This window comes from Babylonia areolata, chromosome 16 (genome assembly GCF_041734735.1).
Source record: "Babylonia areolata isolate BAREFJ2019XMU chromosome 16, ASM4173473v1, whole genome shotgun sequence".
NCBI lineage: Eukaryota > Metazoa > Mollusca > Gastropoda > Neogastropoda > Buccinidae > Babylonia > Babylonia areolata.
The window spans coordinates 12925157-12946439 of record NC_134891.1 but is presented as its reverse complement, the minus strand read 5'-3'; the positions used below and the strand labels follow the sequence as shown (position 1 = coordinate 12946439).

General features: G+C 45.8%; 2 protein-coding genes across 2 annotated transcripts in view; one reads left to right on the top strand and one right to left on the bottom strand.

Moving 5' to 3' along the window:
• Positions 1–21283, bottom strand: part of LOC143291168 (uncharacterized) — a 184891-nt gene that overhangs the window by 144133 nt on the left and 19475 nt on the right. The window lies entirely within an intron of this gene.
• Positions 3991–20861, top strand: LOC143291166 (uncharacterized). Its single transcript, XM_076600869.1, has 5 exons — positions 3991–5028; positions 12548–12722; positions 13664–13863; positions 15296–15427; positions 16222–20861. Exons 1-5 carry the CDS (start codon positions 4771–4773, stop codon positions 17545–17547), a joined length of 2091 nt encoding a protein of 696 aa, XP_076456984.1. The 5' UTR covers positions 3991–4770; the 3' UTR covers positions 17548–20861.

The window sequence follows — 21283 nt, the reverse complement described above, 5'->3', positions numbered from 1 at the left end:
CAAACTCGGGACACCTTCCCATGGAGAACACGTCATCATAGTGACGCGCCTCCTTTCTTCCCATGTCGGCAAGTGTTTCAATATTAAAGTGATTCTGTTTTCCTCAGGAACAGAAACTCTGCTGTTGCCCTGAGCTCTTCGACACATGCAAAGCTCTTGCAACCAGTAGTTATTATAATCTGCAACAGGGGAATTAAAGATTCCGAAATCCATGTTTGCGTTCATTGGGGTATGGAAAACATGAAAATGTGTGTGTTTATGTCTGTACGTGCGTGCGTGTAACTGTATGTGCTCTAACTACCGAAAACAGAATATGGCTGCCTACTGCGGAGTTTAAACGACAAGAGCTCACTCGCCAAAGCCGTGAACATGGGAGTTGACACCCAAGAACAGAAGAAGAAAAATGAATATCAGAATACAAAAGCAGGCAAAATGAAAACGTCTTCCATGACTGCCAGTGATTGATTGCTACTGATAGAGAAATAATTCCCCTTGGGTCCTACCCAATACCCCTGAAGTTATCGATCATTCATGGGGCGGGCTCTCTCTTCTCCCTCTGTGCATGCGATACAGTCTGCTCTGCTTGTGTGTGTGTGTGTGTGTGCATGTGTGTGTGTGTGTGTGTTTGTTTGTGTGTATGCGTGTCTGTGTCTGTGCCTCTGTGTGTGTCTCTCTGTGTGTCTGTGTGTATTTGGCTCTGTGTGTGCATGTGTGTGTGCGTTTGTAAAGGGGGGGGGGGTAGAGAAGAAGAAAGACATTGTGAGAGAGGTGTGTGTGCATGTGCGTACGTGCGTTCGTGAGTGACACTATAGCTAAGCATGCAGGTTACTGCACAGACGAGTTGTACTTCCAAGAACATGCGTGACGAACAGCCGTCAACAGGTCAAATAACATTGGAAGTGGAATCTTTTTCGGGCTGTTTTTTTTTTTTTTTTTTTTTTTTTTGGGGGGGGGGGGGGGTTGGTTTTGGTTTTTGTATTGTTTTTGTTTTATTTTGAGGGGCCGGGGGGGGGGGGGAATCGGTGGGGGGTGTTGTTTTTTTTCTCGATTTTCTTTTATTGTCACCCAATTCCTTGCGCAGTGATTGTTTTTCTGACAAAAACACACACGCATGTGAACACAGTAAGTAGATGTGTCACACACACACACACACACACACACACACACACACACACATTTAATACCCTGAACAGATATTAGATTAAAGAACGAAACGAACACACACACACACACACACACACACACACACACACATTTAATACCCTGAACAGATATTAGATTAAAGAACGAAACGAACACACACACACACACACACACACACACACACACACATACACATTTCGGCAATGATAAGCCCATGCATGTAATGTATGTAAACACGTGGAATATTACCAACCAGCATTCAACGACATTTCTAAATGCTTTCAAAGCAGAGTCGCTGGTTTCATATATTCCCAGATCCCCCCCTCTCCCCACTCCCCCCCCCCCCCCCCCCCCCCCAAAAAAAAAGAAGAGAAACGTCGTGCATGATATACCTGCCCTAATCCTGTCTTCAATGTTGCCTGATTTGCAAGTTAACTCACTCAGTACGGCCAGTCCTCTCTTCTCCTCTACACAGACCCCTCTGATGTCCAGTGGGTGTCTGAATGACCCAACCTTTAGCTTCCGTCGTCAGAATTGTGGTATTCTTTGTCAACATTCACCTCATCAGTATGAGAACGTTCCGCTTGCAATATTTTGATAATGGTAATTGGGATGAAACGCTGTTAACGTCGTCCTCTTTCGCCGTTCGTATGGAAAGAGTTAAGAGAGCATGGCACCAAATAAGCCAGGCCAACAGACAGACACGGGCAGCAGCCTGAAAGGCAGTTAGTGGAGTGCTGTCAAGTGTGTGGACTGCCTTTGACAGCACGTTTCTCACCTGAATGGACACAGAGAAAGGGGGTGGGGGGTGGGGGGGGGGGGGCTTTGCTGAACGTGTTGTCACACTGTTAAATTATCTCTTTCAAATGGCCTGGGTTGCACGACTCATCCTGTTTTCGTGGAGTAACTCTCATCGGAAAGTGAAACAGAAATACGATCGGCCTGGTTCGTGAGGGCGCACATGAGTGGAGTGTGTCTGTGTGTGTGTGTGTTGTGCGTGTGTGTGGGGACGGGGGGTGCGAGCGTGTGAGTGCTTGCGTGTGTGTGTGTTTATGTCTGTACGTGCGTGCGTGTAACTGTATGTGTGTGTGCGTGCATGCGTGCGAGTGTGTGTGTGTGTGTGTGTGTGTGTGTGCGAGCTTGTGTGCGTGCAAGAGAGCATGCACGACAATGTGTTCGTGAGTTCTTTTACCAGGTAAAGGTGCGGCATACTGACATGTTGGTACAATTGATTTGGGGTGAATCCAATGTGTGGCTTTCTCGCCACAAATTATATCTCTATCTGAAATTCTAGCTGCTCCTGAAAGCTTGTCGCGATAGTCTGAAAACATTTAATTTCCCTCCGTGAGTGCACTTATTTTCCCAATCAAAGTGCAATTCTCTGCAGAATTTCGTTGGTTGTTTTATGTGCGCGTAGTGATTCCTGGTCAGGAACTCACATACCCCATCGATCAGACTGATCGATCTTGCCAACTTTAGTTTTCTTCAAGTCAGGGTCACGGGGAGTTAGTTGTGAAGATTCTTTGTCTCCGCTCATGTTCTGTTTCGTAATGTAATCAACGGAAAAACTCGCGACGATCGCAAGTGTGAAAGTGTCAGGATAGTTTATTGGTGAGGATGAACCACTTTTATTATACTTCTGCCACCATCCTCCCACCCTCCCATCCCTCCCACCCCCACACATTCACTGCTTGCCCCAACAGTTGCAGACAATTCAGAAGTCTTATGTGACTGTCTGAAATCACCTGAAGGTTGTAGCGCGAGTACAGATGACTACAAAGATGGCTTGATCGCGTACGGTGTCGATAGCAAATCTGTAAGGCGGTATCGACACACCACGGAGCTGTCAACTTCTGGGATCTCATTGCATTTAATCTTATGCAGCGCCACTAACTCACTCATCTAAGCACATTTGCACGCACGCGCGTGCGCATACATACACACACACACACACACGCACGGTACACACACACACAGACACAGACAGACAGAGAGGCAGATAGCGTTAGCGTATTTATGAATAATGTATTTGCCCGCAAAATGGTTTTCGTTAAGATTCGTTTAAGTTATTGACTAGACTGTATACAGACAACACTTTTACACATGTTATCTCTTATCTAGTTTGTGATTTGTCCAAAAGTACGAACTTGCGCTCTAATCTCATCAAGGTAATATCAAGCTAGGGAGACATGGGAATGACTCTTAGTTTGCTTATCATAACAAAACCACAAGCACTCAGATTCTTTCAGAGCAACAGCAACTTAAGGATATTCGGGTTTGAAACCGAGATTGCTCCTTATGACAAAGCCACTTGGACTGTGGTGTCCCTGTATGCTGTCCCCCAGTCTCAGACAAGTGGCCATGGTTCTCAACTGACGCCTTATGTCTACACAGTGCTGCTCTGTATGCTGACAGAAGTCAACGTCGTGAAGAACATGAATAATACATATAAATGAATCACATGTATACTGCCGTTCAGCATCACATAATCACTTTTACACCGGTGTTTTTCTTTCGAAACTGGTCAAGTTCCGAAGTCATTTTTTTATGTCAGTGTTTCCGAGATATCCCACAGATATTCATAGTTCTGTGATCAACGGTACAGAAGAATCGTTTTTATTTTGACTCTGAAATGGTACAAACGATATATGAAAGGCATGACTCGTGTGCGTGTGTATGTGTGTGTGTGTGTGTGTGTCTGTGTGTGAACGCGAGTGATTTTGCTTGCACGAAATACCAATGGCTCTGTACAGCCCTAGCCGACGAATCGGCGCTGCGATCGCGCTGAAAGATAATGTGGTCCCGATTGAAGTGGCGCAGCAATAAACAGCGCAGACAAGAGGGAAAGTGAGGTAAGGGTGAACAGGCAGCCATCTGTCATAAGCAGCCCCAGGACCGATACCATGTGTTGATTGACAACAGGGAGCGATCAAGGCAGGCTTCCTGCACGCCACAGGATCGTAGTCATGGTGAAAACACTTCACCTCTCACACAGGAATCACCACGGCTCTCCCCTCTCCACTCACAAAAATGCGGTCTGGATTTGAAGATTCGCCGCCGAGTGCTGGGAATGACGGGAGTGGGTCTCTGGGACACGGTATGGACCTGACGACAGAGAAACAAGCCAAAGTGCCCGTAACTGCACCTTGGATGGCCCACATTTGTGTGTCTGCCACATACCTGGGTATCCCCGCACAGCGTCATACCTCGTGATGGGCATGTGTTGAACAAGTAAGGTGTTAAAGAGCATAAATAAGCGATGGTTCTATGTTCGTCTCTGTCGACGTCAGTTGGATCGCAAGTGGGTCACACACAGCCGGAACAAGCAAGCAACGTCTTTTCTTTTTTTTTCTTTTCTTGTTTTGAAGTATCTGTGAACCGTGTTTATGAATGAAAGCTGATTAATACTGAAGGAATGATAATTCCTCGTGTATACTATTTCATAAATGACCCGATTGACCACTTAGAAAGACACCACCTGAACGAGAAATGAAAAAGATGACACTTAAGGTGTCGTTAGACAGCATGTTTTCTCATAACGTCTGCCTTGTAATCAGTGTGTTTTTCTTACTAACAAGAATCACGAGGGCAGCCTCATAAACACAAACTGCTGTCAGTTCAATAACCATGTCCCAAAGAAGAGACGGAAGGAGAGGATCCAAGACGACTTTCCCCAAAGACCATCCTCCGCCACACGACGACATGGATGGTGAGGAGGGGGTGAGGAAGACAAGAGAGGAGGACGGTGAGGGGGACGGGATGGGCGCCATCCAGCAGAGCACCCTGCTGACCTACCATCTGGCCATAGAGGACAGTGTGGACCCGGACAGGGTGTGGCCGGACCTCCAACACCTCTTCACACATCACGAGCAGGAGGACATTCAGGTCGGTGGGTGCGGCTGTGTGGTGGCCTTTAAGTGTGGGCTGCACTGGGTTTTTCTTTTTTGCTGTGCGTTGGGCTTTATTTGTGGGCAACACTGGGTTTCGTTTTGTTTTGTTTTGTTTCTTTTTGTTTGTTTGTTTTTTGTTTTTTTTACTGTATGCTGGCCTTCATGTGTGGGCGGCGCTTTTTTTTTTCTTTACTGTGTGTTGGCCTTTATGTGTGGGCTGCACTGTTCTGTTGTTGTGTGTTGGCCTTTATGTGTGGGCTGCACTGTTCTGTTGTTGTGTGTTGGCCTTTATGTGTGGGCTGCACTGTTCTGTTGTTGTGTGTTGGCCTTTATGTGTACGCTGCGCTGTTTTGTTAGTGTGTGTTAGCCTTTATGTGTAGGCTGCACTGTTTTGTTGTTGTGTGTTAGCCTTTATGTGTAGGCTGCACTGTTTTGTTGTATGTTGGCCTTTATGTGTAGGCTGCACTGTTTTGTTGTTGTGTGTTAGCCTTTATGTGTGGGCTGCACTGTTTTGTTGTTGTGTGTTAGCCTTTATGTGTGGGCTGCACTGTTTTGTTGTTGTGTGTTGGCCTTTATGTGTATGCTGCACTGTTTTGTTGGTGTGTGATGACCTTTATGTGTATGCTGCGCTGTTTTGTTGTCATTTGTTTTGTTGGCCTTTAAGTGTGGGCTGCACTGTTTTGTCGTTGTGTGTTGGCCTTTATGTGTGGGCTGCACTGTTCTGTTGTTGTGTTTTGGACTTTATGTGTGGGCTGCACTGTTTATGACCCATCAAAGAGCACCAGCTCTGGAAAGCTACCTGAGGCCACCTAGTTCAGGGAGTAAAACCTGACAGAAAATCCGTTGCAGGGACCCTAAGGCGGTTGGATGGCAAACTTTGTCACTTTCCGGCAGCTCCTGCGACCGCGTTGGCACCAAAACGTAACAGCCTTGCTGTTCCTTTGGATCTGTCAGCGAGGTGGAGAGGGGGGACAAGCTGCATGGGCAACAGCCTGTCTTCCATATTACATTGCCCAGGCTTATATCCGTCCATCCATCCACAAACATACAACCTGGAGATGACACTCCAGCTTCGCTACTAGCACTAGCGTCGGAACAACACGTGAAGTAACAGTTACCGGTTATAAATTAGCGCTCAATTGGCGTAGAGCCGACGCCAGGGGTTGCTTTTGACGGTGTGGGGACCCTCGCGTCCCACTGGACAGCTACCGCCCGCCCAAGCTGGGCAGCCCCCAGCCGATTAGGTGCTGTCCCGCCACGACCTGCCTTCTTCTATGGGTGTATGAAGATTAGGAGAATATCCGACAAGCAGGTTGTTAATTTCCGCACCAGGCAAAATGAAAACTTCAAGAAACGGATCAACAATTAAACTGGCCTGCTGGAATGTCCGGACAATGATGCCTGGGCTCTCCCAAGATCTGCAAGACATCAGTGACGCCAGAAAGACGGCTGTCATAAACAGCGAGCCAAAGAGAATAAATGTGGACATTGCCACTCTGCAGAAAACACGGCTGGCTGACTCAGGAACACTAAAGGAGAGGGACTACACCTTCTTCTGGCAAGGAAAGAGCTCTGATGCCCCAAGAGAGTACGGAGTAGGCTTTGCAATCAGGAACAGCCTGCTGAACATGATCAAACCAGGCAGCGGCGGTTCAGAACGACTCCTGACTCTCCGCCTCAACACCTCCGAAGGCTATGTCACTCTCGTCAGCGCATATGCTCCAACTCTGCCCGCCTCTCCAGACGCCAAGGATGAGTTCTACGAAAATCTCCCATCAACCATAGGGAACATCCCCAGGACAGAACAACTTGTTCTCCTGGGCGACTTCAATGCCAGAGTGGGTGCAGACAACGATTCGTGGCCCTCCTGTCTCAGTTCCTTTGGAGTGGGGAAAATGAACGAGAACGGACAGCGACTACTTGAGTTTTGTGCCTGCCATGAACTGTGCATCGCCAACTCCTTCAGGACGAAGCCCCAACACAAAGTCTCCTGGAGGCACCTGCGCTCAAAACATTGGCACCAACTGGATCTGATCCTAGTAAGACCAGCTGCCATCAAAAACCTTCTTCACACTCGCTCTTTCCACAGCACAGACTGCGACATGGACCACTCTCTGGTATGCTGCAAGATCAGACTGCAGCCAAAGAAGTTCCACTACTCAAAGAAACAAGGGAACTCTCGCACTGACGTCAGCAAGATGTCTCAGCCAGACCTTGTAGAACAGTTTGCAGAGGCCTTTGAGAGAGAATTCGATGCGTTGCAGCCCAGAGACTCTGCCACAGAAAGATGGGAAACGCTACGAGACACCATGCACCCCATTGCTATGGCCACCTTTGGGGAGAAAACCGCGAAGTCCAACGACTGGTTTGAGGCCAAATCATCAGAGATGACTCCCATTATTGAGGCCAAGTGCGCTGCACTCACCGAGTACAAACGGTCACCCAGTGAGAAGAACCTGCAAATCCTCAGGGCCGCCAGGAGTAAGGTTCAGCTTAATGCCAGGCGATGTGCAAATGAGTACTGGACAGAGCTCAGTGAAGAGATACAGAATGCTGCTGAAAGAGGCAATATCCGAGGGATGTATGATGGCATCAAGAAGACACCGGGACCAACACACAGCAAGTAATCAACGATCCTAGCCAGCAGATGGAGAGATGGGCGGAACACTACTCCGACCTCTACTCCACAGAAAACATGGTGTCCAACTCCGCCCTTGATGCCATCAAGTGCATGCCGGTCATGGAAGAACTTGACGCAGAGCCTACTGAGGATGAACTCAGCAAGACCATTAACATCCTGACATCAGGCGAGGCACCGGGCAGCGACGGAATTCCCCCAGGCCTCATTAAACACTGCAGGACTACCCTTCCGCATCCTCTGCACACAGTCCTCTGTCGGAGCTGGAATGAGGGAGCTGTACCGCAGGACATGAGGGACGCCAAGATCATCACCCTATACAAAAACAAGGGCGAAAGGACCGACTGCAACAACTACAGAGGCATCTCGCTTCTCAGCATTGTAGGCAAAGTTTACACTCGGGTCCTTCTAATCCGCCTGCAGAAACTGGCCGAACGCGTTTCCCGGAATCATAGTGCGGTTTCTGAGCATGGAGATCCACAGTAGACATGATCTTCTCCCTTCGCCAAATCCAGGAGAAGTGCAGGGAGCAGAGGATGCCTCTGTATGTTGTATTCATTGACCTCACCAAGTCCTTTGACCTAGTCAGCAGAGACGGCCTTTTCAGGGCTCTTCGAAAGATCGGCTGCCCACCCACCACCAACCACCACCACCACCCCCGCCCCTCCCCAAACTGCACAGCCTGATTGAGTCCTTCCACTCCAACATGAAAGGGATGGTGCAGTTTAATGGTAACCTCTCCAAGCCCTTCGACGTACGCAACGGTGTCAAACAAGGCTGCGTCCTCGCTCCCACCCTATTTTGAATCTTCTTTGCTCTTCTCCTGAGGCATGCGTTCAGCAGAGCGCGAGAAGGGATCTACCTGCAGACCAGATCAGATGGCAGGCTCTTCAATCTCACCCGCCTCAGATCAAGGACAAAGGCCCGCGAAGCCCTCATCAGAGACATGCTCTTTGCCGACGATGCTGCAGTTGTGACCCACACCAAGCGGGACTTGCAGTCACTAATGGACCGCTTCTCCCAGGCCTGCAAAGATTTCGGTCTGACCATCAGTCTCATGAAGACAAACGTCCTAGGCCAAGACACACCATCTCCACCAGCCATCACCATTGATGACTACGATCTTGAAGCCATCCATGAATTCACTTACCTTGGGTCCACCATCGCCAACAACCTCTCCCTTGACACCGAGATCGACAAGAGGATCGGGAAGGCAGCCACAACACTAGCCCACCTCACACAAAGAGTGTGGATAAATCCCAAGTTGACCACGAAGACAAAGATGGCTGTATACAACGCCTGCGTCCTCAGCACTTTGCTGTATGGCAGTGAGGCGTGGACCACACATGCTCGTCAGGAGAAGAGGCTCAATACCTTCCACCTGAGAAGCCTACAGTGCATACTCAGCATCTTCTGGCAAGACAAGATGACAAACACTGAAGTCCTGACTCGCGCTGGCCTCCCCACCATGTATACCATGCTGAGACAGCGTCAGCTTCACTGGCTGGACCACGATCGCCGCATGGAAGATGGTCGCATCACAAAAGACATCCTTTATGGAGAGCTCACCACGGGGCAGAGAAACATCGGCCGCCCACAGCAGAGATACAAAGACGTTTGCAAACGTGACATGAAGGCGCTTAAAATCAACACTGAGTCCTGGGAGGACCTTGCAGATGACCGCAACAGCTGGAGAAGCACTCTCAAGAATAAACTACGGACTGGTGAGGACAAACTGTCAGCTGCTGCAGCGGAAAAGCGAGATCACAGAAATGGGACGGCAGCCAACAGACCAGCATCAGTTTACACATGTGACAGAGACTGTTTCTCTCGCATTGGTCTCTGCAGTCACAGGCGATGCTGCTTGGCCCAAGCAGACAGCCCAATTAGTCATTAGGTCGGTTGGCCTTTATGTGTGGGTGGCACTGTTTAGTTGATGTGTGCTGGCCTTTATGTGTGGGCTGCTATGTTTTGTTGTGTGCTGGCCTTTATGTGTGGGCTGCACTGTTTTGTTGGTGTGTGTTGGCCTTTATGTGTATGCTGCACTGTATTGTTGGTGTGTGCTGGCCTTTATGTGTGGGCTGCAGTGTTTTGATGGTGTGTGCTGGCCTTTATGTGTGGGCTGCAGTGTTTTGTTGTGTGTGTGCGTTGGCCTTTATGTGTAGGCTGCACTGTTTTGTTGTTGTGTGTTGGCCTTTATGTGTAGGCTGCACTGTTTTGTTGTGTGTGTGTGTGTTGGCCTTTATGTGTAGGCTGCACTGTTTTGTTGTGTGTTGGCCTTTATGTGTAGGCTCCACTGTTTTGTTGTGTGTTGGCCTTTATGTGTAGGCACCACTGTTTTGTTGTGTGTTGGCCTTTATGTGTGGGCTGCACTGTTTTGTTGTGTGTTGGCCTTTATGTGTGGGCTGCACTGTTTTGTTGTGTCTGTGCTGGCCTTTATGTGTGGGCTGCACTGTTTTGTTGATGTGTGTTGGCCTTTATGTGTGGGCTGCACTTCTTGTTGTTGTGTGTTGGCTGCACTGTTTTGTTGTCATGTGGTGGCCTTTATATGTGGGCTGCACTGTTGTTGTGTTTTTTGTGTTTTTTTTTTTTTTTTTTTTTTTTTTTTTTTTGGGGGGGGGGGGGGGGGGGGGGTTATACGTTGTGCTGACCTTTATGTGTGGGCTGCACTGTTGTGTATTGACCTTCATGTGTGGGCTGCACTGTTTTGTTGATGAGTGCTGGCCTTTATGTGTACGCTGCACTGTTTTGTTGGTGTGTGCTGGCCTTTATGTGTGGGCTGCACTGTTTTGTGGTGTGTGTTGGTCTTTATGTGTACGCTGCACTGTTTTGCTGGTGTGTGTTGGCCTTTATGTGTGGGCTGCACTGTTTTGTTGTGTGTTGGCCTTTATGTGTGGGTTGCACTGTTTTGTTGTGTGTTGGCCTTTATGTGTGGGCTGCACTGTTTTGTTGTGTGTTGGCCTTTATGTGTGGGTTGCACTGTTTTGTTGTGTGTTAGCCTTTATGTGTGGGTTGCACTGTTTTGTTGTGTGTTGGCCTTTATGTGTGGGTTGCACTGTTTTGTTGTGTGTTGGCCTTTATGTGTGGGTTGCACTGTTTTGTTGTGTGTTAGCCTTTATGTGTGGGTTGCACTGTTTTGTTGATGTGGCTTGGCCTTTACGTGTGGGCTGCACTGTTTTGTTGTGTGTGTTGGCCTTTATGTATGGGCTGCACTGTTTTGTTGTTGTATCCGTCTCTGGCTCTGTCATGTTTGTGTCCGTCTGTCTGTCTGATCATCCGCTGGTGTGTATGTGTGTGTGTGTGTGTGTGTGTGTGTGTGTGTGTGAGAGAGAGAGAGAGAGAGAGAGAGAGAGAGAGAGAGAGAGAGAGAGACTGTATGTATCTCTCTGTCTCCGCCATCACCCTACTTTTACTACTACTCGAAATACTCTCTCTCTCTCTCTCTCTCCGCGCGCGCGCGTGTGTGTGTGTGTATTGGAATATGTCAAGAATTGTTATTATATATGGTGCTGATGTTGTTTTTTCTACTACTACTATTACTACTACTACTGCTCCATGTGTGTGTGTGTATGAGTGAGTGCCTGTGTGTGTCTGTGTATGTGTGTATGTGTTCGCAAGTGTGGGTGCTGAAAACAATGTTCTTGTAAGTGCGTGAGCTTCACCTCTAGTGTGTTAGCACTTCAAAGAAGGTTTCATTTTTAAGGGCCTTGTTAATTACAAATGCCGCATGTAAACACCACACACTAACCTTTCCTTCCCTTCTCAGACATTTGTTTCATTTTGTAACCACCTTATTTAAGCAAAGAGTTTCACAAAGGAATTTTGAGGTACAGCTGTGCGCTATCCTCTTGCTTTTTGTGACACAATATCGTCTACAAAGTCCGAGTATTGTTTTGCCATCGTCACATCAACTGCAAAATCGAACATTGCAAATAAGTAAGCTGAGAGTTAAAGCTTACACCGTAATCCTTAACGTTATCTCATCTATTGTTGGAAAGACACAACTAAAAAAGTTACTAATTTAATGCGACGCAGGTCGTCAGTCTAACCTCAAAGTAAAATTTTGATGTTAAATTGTGCATTGCATACATTGTTATAGTGAACTAAATGATTATATAAAGTATACCAGTAATGTTTCTGATTAATAATGTTACCTTGCTTGTAGCTTTCTTTGTATATCATCTTATGCCTAAAGTTATGATGTAACAGACATTATGATTATGAGTATTTTTGAAAGAACAAAACATTCAGTTGATTAGAACAACACGCTGTCTCGTTTTCTTACTACTTCCTTTGCTTTCATCAAAATGCTGTCGTTTGATCCTGTCGGTTGATTATTGCCGTATCATTCTGTGCCTCTCGTGCAGTGTAATGTAGTGTGGTATATTGCAGTGCCGATAATGTATGGCAGTCTTATCTTATCTTAATCCTCCTCATGCCTTGTGGTAATTAAGGCCACCACCAAAGATCTCTACTGTTACCTTGTTATCTTGTGCATTTACTTTTAGCAACACAAACTTCCTCCAAGTAGAGCCATTTCCCTTCAGTTCTTTTTCAACCGTAGTGTAGTGTAGGGTAGTGACCAAAATTATTATGCAAAATAATTATGTATTATATGTACTGTTATTTCAATCATGTATTCAAAAGCTTATCCACATACGTACATCTTTTCTGATAGAAAAAAGTTCCCGTGTCCTCCTAAATGAAAAAAAACAACAACAAAAATCAAAACAACAAAAACAACAACTTAGCATGACTGTCAAAACAAGACGACTGCCGTTCATAAAATGCACGGTTGCTGCAGACAAACCAAATATACATTTACAACTTCAAAAAGCAAACTTTGCTCTAAATGCAGATCGTACTATTTTTCCAGGCCAAGGGCACTAAGAAGGGGCACATAAAAAAGATGCTGGATCTGCTGGTCAACAAAAATGACGATGCCTTCGACGCCTTGGTGAACGCCCTGCAGCCTGATTATGAGTGGCTGGCCGTTAGGCTTCAACAAGGGGTCAAGGACGAAGAGCAAAGGATCAAGAAAGTTGGCAAAGGTAGTGAAATAATCATTATGTTGACGCCACCGCTATTATCTGGACACGACAACAGGTCGACTTCAAAGAAAACTTTGTTCACCCCTTCATTACATATCATACTTTCATACTCACCTCACAGGCGACATACGGACAGCATCTAACGCCGGCATCTTTATCATCATTATCACTGTCGTGGTGTCCATTGTCGTCATCACAGCTGTTACCAAATCGACCTCTCTTCAATGTCAGATTTGACAACATAATGGTGTACAAAAAATACACGTGTATCACACATGTGCGCGCAGTGGCTCAGGTTAGAGGCGCTTTAGCTATCATCACTTTGTTTTATTTTATATTCACTGCCCACACTCGTTCTTCTATTCCTTTCCTTCGTTTTTATTTTGGTTTTGTTTATTTTCTTATTCCCAAGTATAGGAGGAAAGATGGTAAAGTCCAATTTTTGTGTCCTGAATTCAGGAACCTATTTTACCAGCGATTTTCGCGCATAGATTATAAATGATATGACCATTAGTAGATGTTGCAACTCATTTTCAGTGGTTTTCTACTCTATTCTGAGGGTTGTTTTACTCAGTTTTGGATTCAGTCACCGAACGAACGTGCCGCCGTCTTGCTCTTCATGTCTTGGCCCCGTAAACCATGAAAAGGCAAACAAAAACATGGCGGCTCGAGAAGACAAGTGTCGTTCGGGTTCATGTTATGGGTCATTTCGCGTCGTATTGCGCCTAGTTTAAAAAAAAATTATTATAAAGGTCGGACATACAACAGGTCATTTTCTCATATGCCTCCATTGCAAAACACACGAAATTAGTCGTTTAAATAGGTCCCAGAATTTAGGACGCTAAAATATGCCACTACCGAGAAAACCGCGTTAATTTATTTTTCATTCTCTACAACTATCGCAAGAAAGATCCTGTCATATTTTGTTTCAATCTCCACAGGTATGAAACGAAAGATGGCGCTGGCCATGCTGACGGTACGCATTTCGGAACGTCAGAGAGACGTCATTCTGGACAGGATGACGTCAGTGGTGGAAAAGGAAATGACGCAAAAAGCCAACCGTGTCAACGTTCCGGATCATCGTGCGGCAGCCCAGCTGGACCAGGAGCACAAAATGCTGCAGGACATCATCTGTCATGAGGTGACTGACCAGTCAGTCTGTCAGGTCCTTGAATCATCATCCGTCATGAGGTGACTGACCAGTCAGTCTGTCAGGTCCTTGAATCACCATCCGTCATGAGGTGACTGACCAGTCTGTCAGGTCCTTGAATCATCGTCCGTCATGAGGTGACTGACCAGTCAATCTGTCAGGTCCTTGAATCATCGTCCGTCATGAGGTGACTGACTAGTCAGTCTGCCAGGTCCTTGAATCATCCGTTGACTGACCAGTCAGTCTGCCAGGTCCTTGAATCATCCGTTGACTGGCCAGTCAGTCTGTCAGATCCTTGAATCACCATCCGTCATGAGGTGACTGACCAGTCAGTCTGTCAGGTTCTTGAATCATCCGTTGACTGGTCAGTTAGTCTGTCAGGTCCTCGAATCATCCGCTGACTGGTCAGTCTGTCTGTCAGGTCCTTGAATCATCCGTTGACTGACCAGTCAGTGTGCCAGTTCCTTGAATCATCCGTTATGAGGTGACTGCATCGTCAGTCCGTGAGTCACTTTATTTTCAATCCCAGAAGAATACGAAAACAGTATTATGTTTTATTTAAACTAAGGCTGAAAAAAGAAAGATGACCTGAAGCACATACTGATATATAACTACGCTGCTTCAAATGCTTCAAAAGAGAAAAGATTATATATATATATATATATATATATATATATATATATATATATATGTGTGTGTGTGTGTGTGTGTGTGTGTGTGTGTATGTGTGTTTGTGTGTGTGTGTGTGTGTGTGTATATATACTTTTACTACTACTGGTACTCTCTCTCTCTCTCTTTCTCTCTCTCTCCCCTCAGTGTGTATGTGTGTGTGTGTTTGTGTGTGTGTGTGTGTGTGTGTGTGTGTGTGTGTGTGCGTGTGTGTGTGTGTGTGTGAAAAAGCAGGAAGAAAACAGAAAATGTTCACCTACTGGCTGTCAAAATGACGGCTGAGCGCAACTGAAAAAGAGAGTAAAATAGCAATCGCGGGCGAATGCACAACACACGAGAAAATATTTAGAAGCAAGAAACTAAGAGAACGATAAAGAAGTATTTCCAACTTAAGGGAATTCGGAGCTAGACATTTCCTCATTAGCACTTCTCCCTTGTAGGATAAGTGCACGCGAGCGTGTGTGTGTGTGTGTCTATGTGTTGCGTTGGTTGACTGGTATGAGTGCATCACACTAAGGAAAGGTACATTGAAACACGTTTTTATATGCCAAATGCCCCAGTCCAAATCTTCATATTTTCCCTCTCTTTTCAAGCTTAACAAAAATGTGACCAGGGCCACTGAATTATAATTTCGACGAAAAGAACATGCACATGCTACGCATTCTGTTACACGTTCAAATGCACAAATACACTAAATTTTAATGATAAAGCCTAATATCAGTAATTCATTAATCAGTCCATGTTATGTCGACAGATAGACCCATTGCTATACGGCGAGGTACATACGTCACCGAGGACACGGGAAGACCATGACGACATACTGGGCTCACTCAGGAGTAAACTGGAGGAGCTGAAGAGCATCAAGCAATGCTACGCTGCTTTTGACGTAAGACAACCATCCCCACTACTCACACTCCTTCGCCACTGTCCCATCACCCACACCCCAACCTCTCCCACCACCCACTCCGTGTATCACTTTTCTTCTGTGACACGCCACCTGCAGCCACAATTGTTACTCCTTCCCAATGGTGTGTCATCATTTCACTCACCTTTTAGTACAGTACTGGTGTATTATTTGTGTGCGAGTGGGGCAGGTGGGAAGGTAAGGGTGTTGGTGGGTGGTATGAGCGTGGGACGAGAAGGCTAGAGGTTCACCTGTGCATGCTATATGTGTATCTGTGTCTCCATACCTACCGAACATGAACACGAGATTTTACGTGCGTATATTATATTCTGTGTGCCTACACAGGAGGGGAAATGAGGCGATGGCAGGTCTGAACAAGGCAGTTGGAAAGAAAACGCCTCCACCTATTAATACCAGATCCTGCAGGGATTCGAAACCATGCACCTTCTGGAAGAAACTCCAGCTCACTAATCACTCAGGCTCGGTGCCTCGACTTCGTTTTGGAAAAAAAAAAATACCGAAAAGAAATGACACATACAGACAAACAGACGACCGAACAGGATACAGACAGACACCATACAGATTGTAGGGTTTGTAGATCATGTTGGTGATGATAAGTGGTGACGAATAAGGTAGTGATGGTGAAGAAGAGACATGCACGTGTATATGCTCTGGTTTAAGAGTGTTCACAAATTAAATAGTTCCAAACAGCGGCACCTCCCCCCTTGTCGCAACACTCACCAGTCCCCCAACAATCCTCTGACTATCGTTTTCAGCTGGACACGAACGCCTCACCCCGCCTCCCGTCGCTTCTTCTGGAGAAGATCGATGAGGTGAAGTCCAAAATCAAGACCCTGAAAAAAGAAAAGAAGGCCGCCGCGGAAGAAGCACAACGCCTGAGCAGAACGGCTGAAGAGCAGCAGCGGTCCCTCTTCAGACTGGAACAGCACCGCCGAAATCTGGAGCTGGAGAAGAACACGTTGGAGTCGGACCGCCAGTGGCTGGACCAAACGGTCCGCAAAAGCCAGGAGGACAGGAGAGAGCTGGAGAAACAGTACCAGAAAGTCACAGAGGAGAACCGTGACTTGCTGTCGGAGATCCAACAGGCTCGGGACAGACTGGCCTCTCTGTCCCACCGCAACAGGACACTGGACAACCGCAACTCCAAGCTGACCAGAGACAACCAGAAGCTGTCTGCCGCCAACACCTCGCTCCGCAAAGAGGTCCGCAACAGCGGAACCAACGTCATCATGGCCGTAAAGTCTGAGAACTTACGGTTATCATCAGACCGGGTTCTGATGAAGAAAGACCTGCAGAAAATGGAGACAGAGAAAAGGCGCCTGGCTATACGATCCCAGAAACTGGAGTCCGAGAACCGTGTCCTGCGCGATCAAAAGGTCAGACTGAACGAGGACAAGAGGAGGAGCCTAGCTGAAAACAGAGCTCTGAGGACTGAAGGGAAACGTCTGGCCTTGGGGAAATTCAGTCCCCTACCTCTGATCGGTGAGAGCAGAGAGCGCCCGGGTTCAGATGGTGCCAGCCGAACGTCACGGTCTCGTAGCGTGACGCCACAAAGCAGACAGACTGTGGCATGGAGAACACAATCTGGGGAAAGCCCCACCCACAGAAAAGACGGCCAGCCAGGAACGCCGTGGAACAAGTACGAGGAGAACGGCACGGGCAACCAGCAGAGAGACAAGGAGGACAGCACGGGCAACCAGCAGAGAGACAAGGAGGACAGCACGGGCAACCAGCAGAGAGACAAGGAGGACAGCACGGGCAACCAGCAGAGAGACAAGGAGGGCAGCACGGGCAACCAGCAGAGAGACAAGGAGGGCAGCACGGGCAACCAGCAGAGAGACAAGGAGGGCAGCACGGGCAACCAGCAGAGAGACAAGGAGGGCAGCACGGGCAACCAGCAGAGAGACAAGGAGGGCAGCAACCAACAGAAGGAGAAAGCGGATGACGGGAAAGACAAGGGGGCAGAGGAGAAGAGGAAGGCTGGTGACACGAAGCCGACCACCAGCTCCGACAGTGATAAACAGGGGAAGGAAGAAGGCAGGAGCTCCGCCTCCCCCAGGAGAGCAGCCGCCCGCAAATAAGCTGAATGACCAACTCCGCGAATCGTCTGAATAGCCGACAGTGAAGGTCCTCTCGGTGGTTAATATGACCGACAACCATTACCACAGCTTTTCGAAGACATGAGACAGACACTGATATTCTGTATCTTCAGACAGCGCTTCAAATACGCTCTCAGATGTCTGTGCATACCCAGTCATATGAAGCGGCCATTGGAATAAAAAAAACAAAAAACGATGGTTATCGGAACCGCGAATATTTAAGGAACGAATTTGTTTGCCTTTCATGTGGAGAAAAATCGATACCATCTGCACTTGAAATGAATTAGTAAATAAACCGTTTTGTCTTGCAGTCAAAGCACAGACTAAACCAAAATGTGACAACTGAAAAGGAACAGACTGATGTGACTGGCTTTGATGGCATATGTAGCGAACAATTGAATATTCTTATTTCCCACAGTTGACACGCTGTGACGGCTGATACAATATTGTGCCATTTCACAACCAGCAATGGTTCTGGTCTGTACCTTGAAGTCTTTACCCACCAATTTATTTATTTTGCTTTCATTTATTTATCTCTGATTTAGTCATTTACCAAGCTGTTTAAGAATATTAAATAAAAAAAATTATTAGTTAAATTATCTATCTCAATTCATGTATCCATCTTTCCTAGAAATATTTTTTTTAAATATAAGAAGACAGCAAGAATATGAAAAAACTTTTTATATCACTTGTGTCTTTCACTAATGTCATCAACGCATTGCCATCACCGAGTAAGAAAACGTAAATCTACTTGCTTTGTACAAAAACTGACCATACGGAAGGCGGTAAGAATGATATCCGTTTTATTTCGCTTCCTTAAATGTCACTCTTATTTTATAACACATGACAAATGATTATTGGTAATAAAAATAAAAAAAAGCTCAACAAATGACTTTTTTTTCCAAAACGCAGTTTTTCCCCAGGACAAACCGATCGGTGAAGGGTTTTCTGAAATTTGCATGGCAAACACGTTATAAAGCATAACCAAAAGAATGTTTACGATAATAGCATTCAAATACACAATTGAGTTTGTTCCATTAAAAAGCATTATCGATCCCTCAAAGAATGCAATAATTATGTATACAAATGTTCCAGCTAAATGTAATTACATCAGCGATGCATTGAGTTGTACACAGCCATTATGCACTTACGTTTCGATTTTCAACTGCTTAACAGTAGCATTGTGGTATAAAATCCAGATTTCTCACGGAAGTCTTATCTGGTGACAGCAGAACGTGCTCGCGTCTCTCTGTGTGTCTGTGTGTGTGTTCCACAATTGGTAACGATCCGGAAGACATCCATAATTATCTGTTCAAACCAAGGTTAACAAAGTCCCTATTATTCATTCCCTATTATTCATACGCATGCGTCAGTGTTCGTTGTAATCTTAATATTGCTGCAACACGAATCCAGTCAAGGTCTGTTGTGTGTGTCAACCAAGGCCTCATAACGTCTCTTTCAGATAACGCAGTCATGTTCTGTCGGAGTCCAGACGCCGCACAATGTTACAACCTGTTCGCAAAGAACTGGCACGCCCGTCTTGCACGGACAAATCCCCACAATACGATGTACTCCTCGACATGAAATTGCATGACATGGTACGCGGCTGAAGCTGTAAACATATGGCGCGCAAACTGAATCTTGACTGGGTTACGATTTCCGAAATCATTGTTTGGGAGGGGGAGGCTGGTATTCACATCGTACTGGCAAAAAAACATGATACGCCGTTAAATGACATTGCTGTCATGACCATACTCGTGTGTGTGTGTGAGTGTGCGTGCGCGCGCGCGCGCGTGCGTGCGTACGTGTGTGTGTGTGTGTGTGTGTGTATTACGCGTTCTGTGTATGTGTGTCTCTGCCTGTGTAAAGCATTGTCATGGGATAACATCCCAGGCAATGTTTTGCGTTTAAATATCGCCGACAAGTTTAAAAAAAAATTGTTTGAAGAATCCTACATTGATTAGGCCTCCCAAGAAAATGGCTGCAATGAACCCAGTTCAAGATACTGTGGTGACACACTGACTGCAGTGGTAAAGTTTTTCGCAGGAAATAACGACACAATTTAGTGAAGATCCAGAAATAAGAAACTGATGAATTTTTTCTGAAGTTCCTCCTCCTCCTCCTCCTCCTCCTCCTCCTCCTCCTCCTCCTCTCTCTCTCTCTCTCTCTCTCAGTTAATTCCATAAAAATATCACACACGCTCAGATTTATTTGGACTTGTTTTGCTGATGTCATCGACAAAGGAAACGGTTATAAAACAGTTTGCTATTTACTTGTGTAAAGCATTTAAAATACGCAATGCATTAGCCTATGTAGTTGATTTATTGTGTATTTTCAGTTTGCAGTTGATCATTTACTGCCGTGCACTGTTAGTAGTATGCCTGTATTGTTGTGAATTATTAATTTTTTTGTTCACTGTACTCCCTTCATGACGGGCCATGACCTTATTGAATAAATTCTCTCTCTCTCTCTCTCTCTCTCTCTCTCTCTCTCTCTTGTTGTTTTCTTTATGCCATAACCCACAGCCAACGACCGCATTTTACAGATAGAAATATCAGTGTATGGATGGAAATTATTTGATAACCGTTGACTTAACCTCAATGACTGTGATATCTGGATATCAGGTTGAGGCATCACAGAGAGCTATTGATCGATGATCTCACATGTGGGGACAATGACATAATTGTACAACTGGCAGTCTCGTTTTCATGAAAGGCAAATTTGTATTTTTTAAAAAATGTGTGCTGTAATCTGTAATCAGTTTGTAGTAGTAGCAGCAGCAGTTGTGAATTATTCTATTTATTCATTTAGTAAAACTTTTAAGCCGAAACATTGAACATGATTAAACTGCATAAAGTATTTTGTGAAGTGAAGTTTTTGTACACTTCATGGAATGACTGGTTTAAATGCGACTTGGTCTGAGAAATGTTAACAACTCTCTCTCTCTCTCTCTCTCTCTGTGAACTTTTTGAATAATTTAAAAACTGTCTGAAAGTAAGTATTCACGATTCCCGTATGCTTTATGATATAGTTCATACCAAATAATGCTTTGTCTGATGTAGCTGAAAGGACTATTCTTGTGCCAAAACCAATGGATTATAAATGACTGGTGATTTTGCCTGAATTGTGATATTTCTTGTTTCATGTTCTTATTATAGCAACTTCACACATTGATACAATTTTGGCTTCTAGTTAATAGGACTGTAAGTTCAGTCGATGAAATGCACTATGTAAACCTGTCGACACATACGTGGTGTATGAAACTCAACAGCAATAAAGGTTTAGACATATCTGTCTCTTAATTTAACGTTTCAGTGTGTTTGAGTGAGTGAGTGAGTGCATAAACACACGCGCGAGCATGCGCTCGTATGTGTGTGTGTGCGCGCGCGATTGCTTGAGTGCCTTGCATGCGTGATAGTGTGTGAATGTGCGTGCAATATACGTACTGTGTGTGTGTGTGTGTGTGTGTGTGTGTGTGTGTGTGTGTGTAGCAAAAAGAAAGTAATAAAAGTACCGAGAGAGATTACATTATGATGGCAAGTTTCACTGACACTGTGAGCTGTGGACAGAAACCACATAGCTTTTTTTAAAGGCCCATGAACACTACTGCTTCGCGGCAGAAGTGACCGCCTCAAGTTTTTTGTGTGTTTTTTTTTAACCTGTTGGATATTACTCACAAGTCAAAATACTCTTATACAGCCCGCTTGGATACCACAAA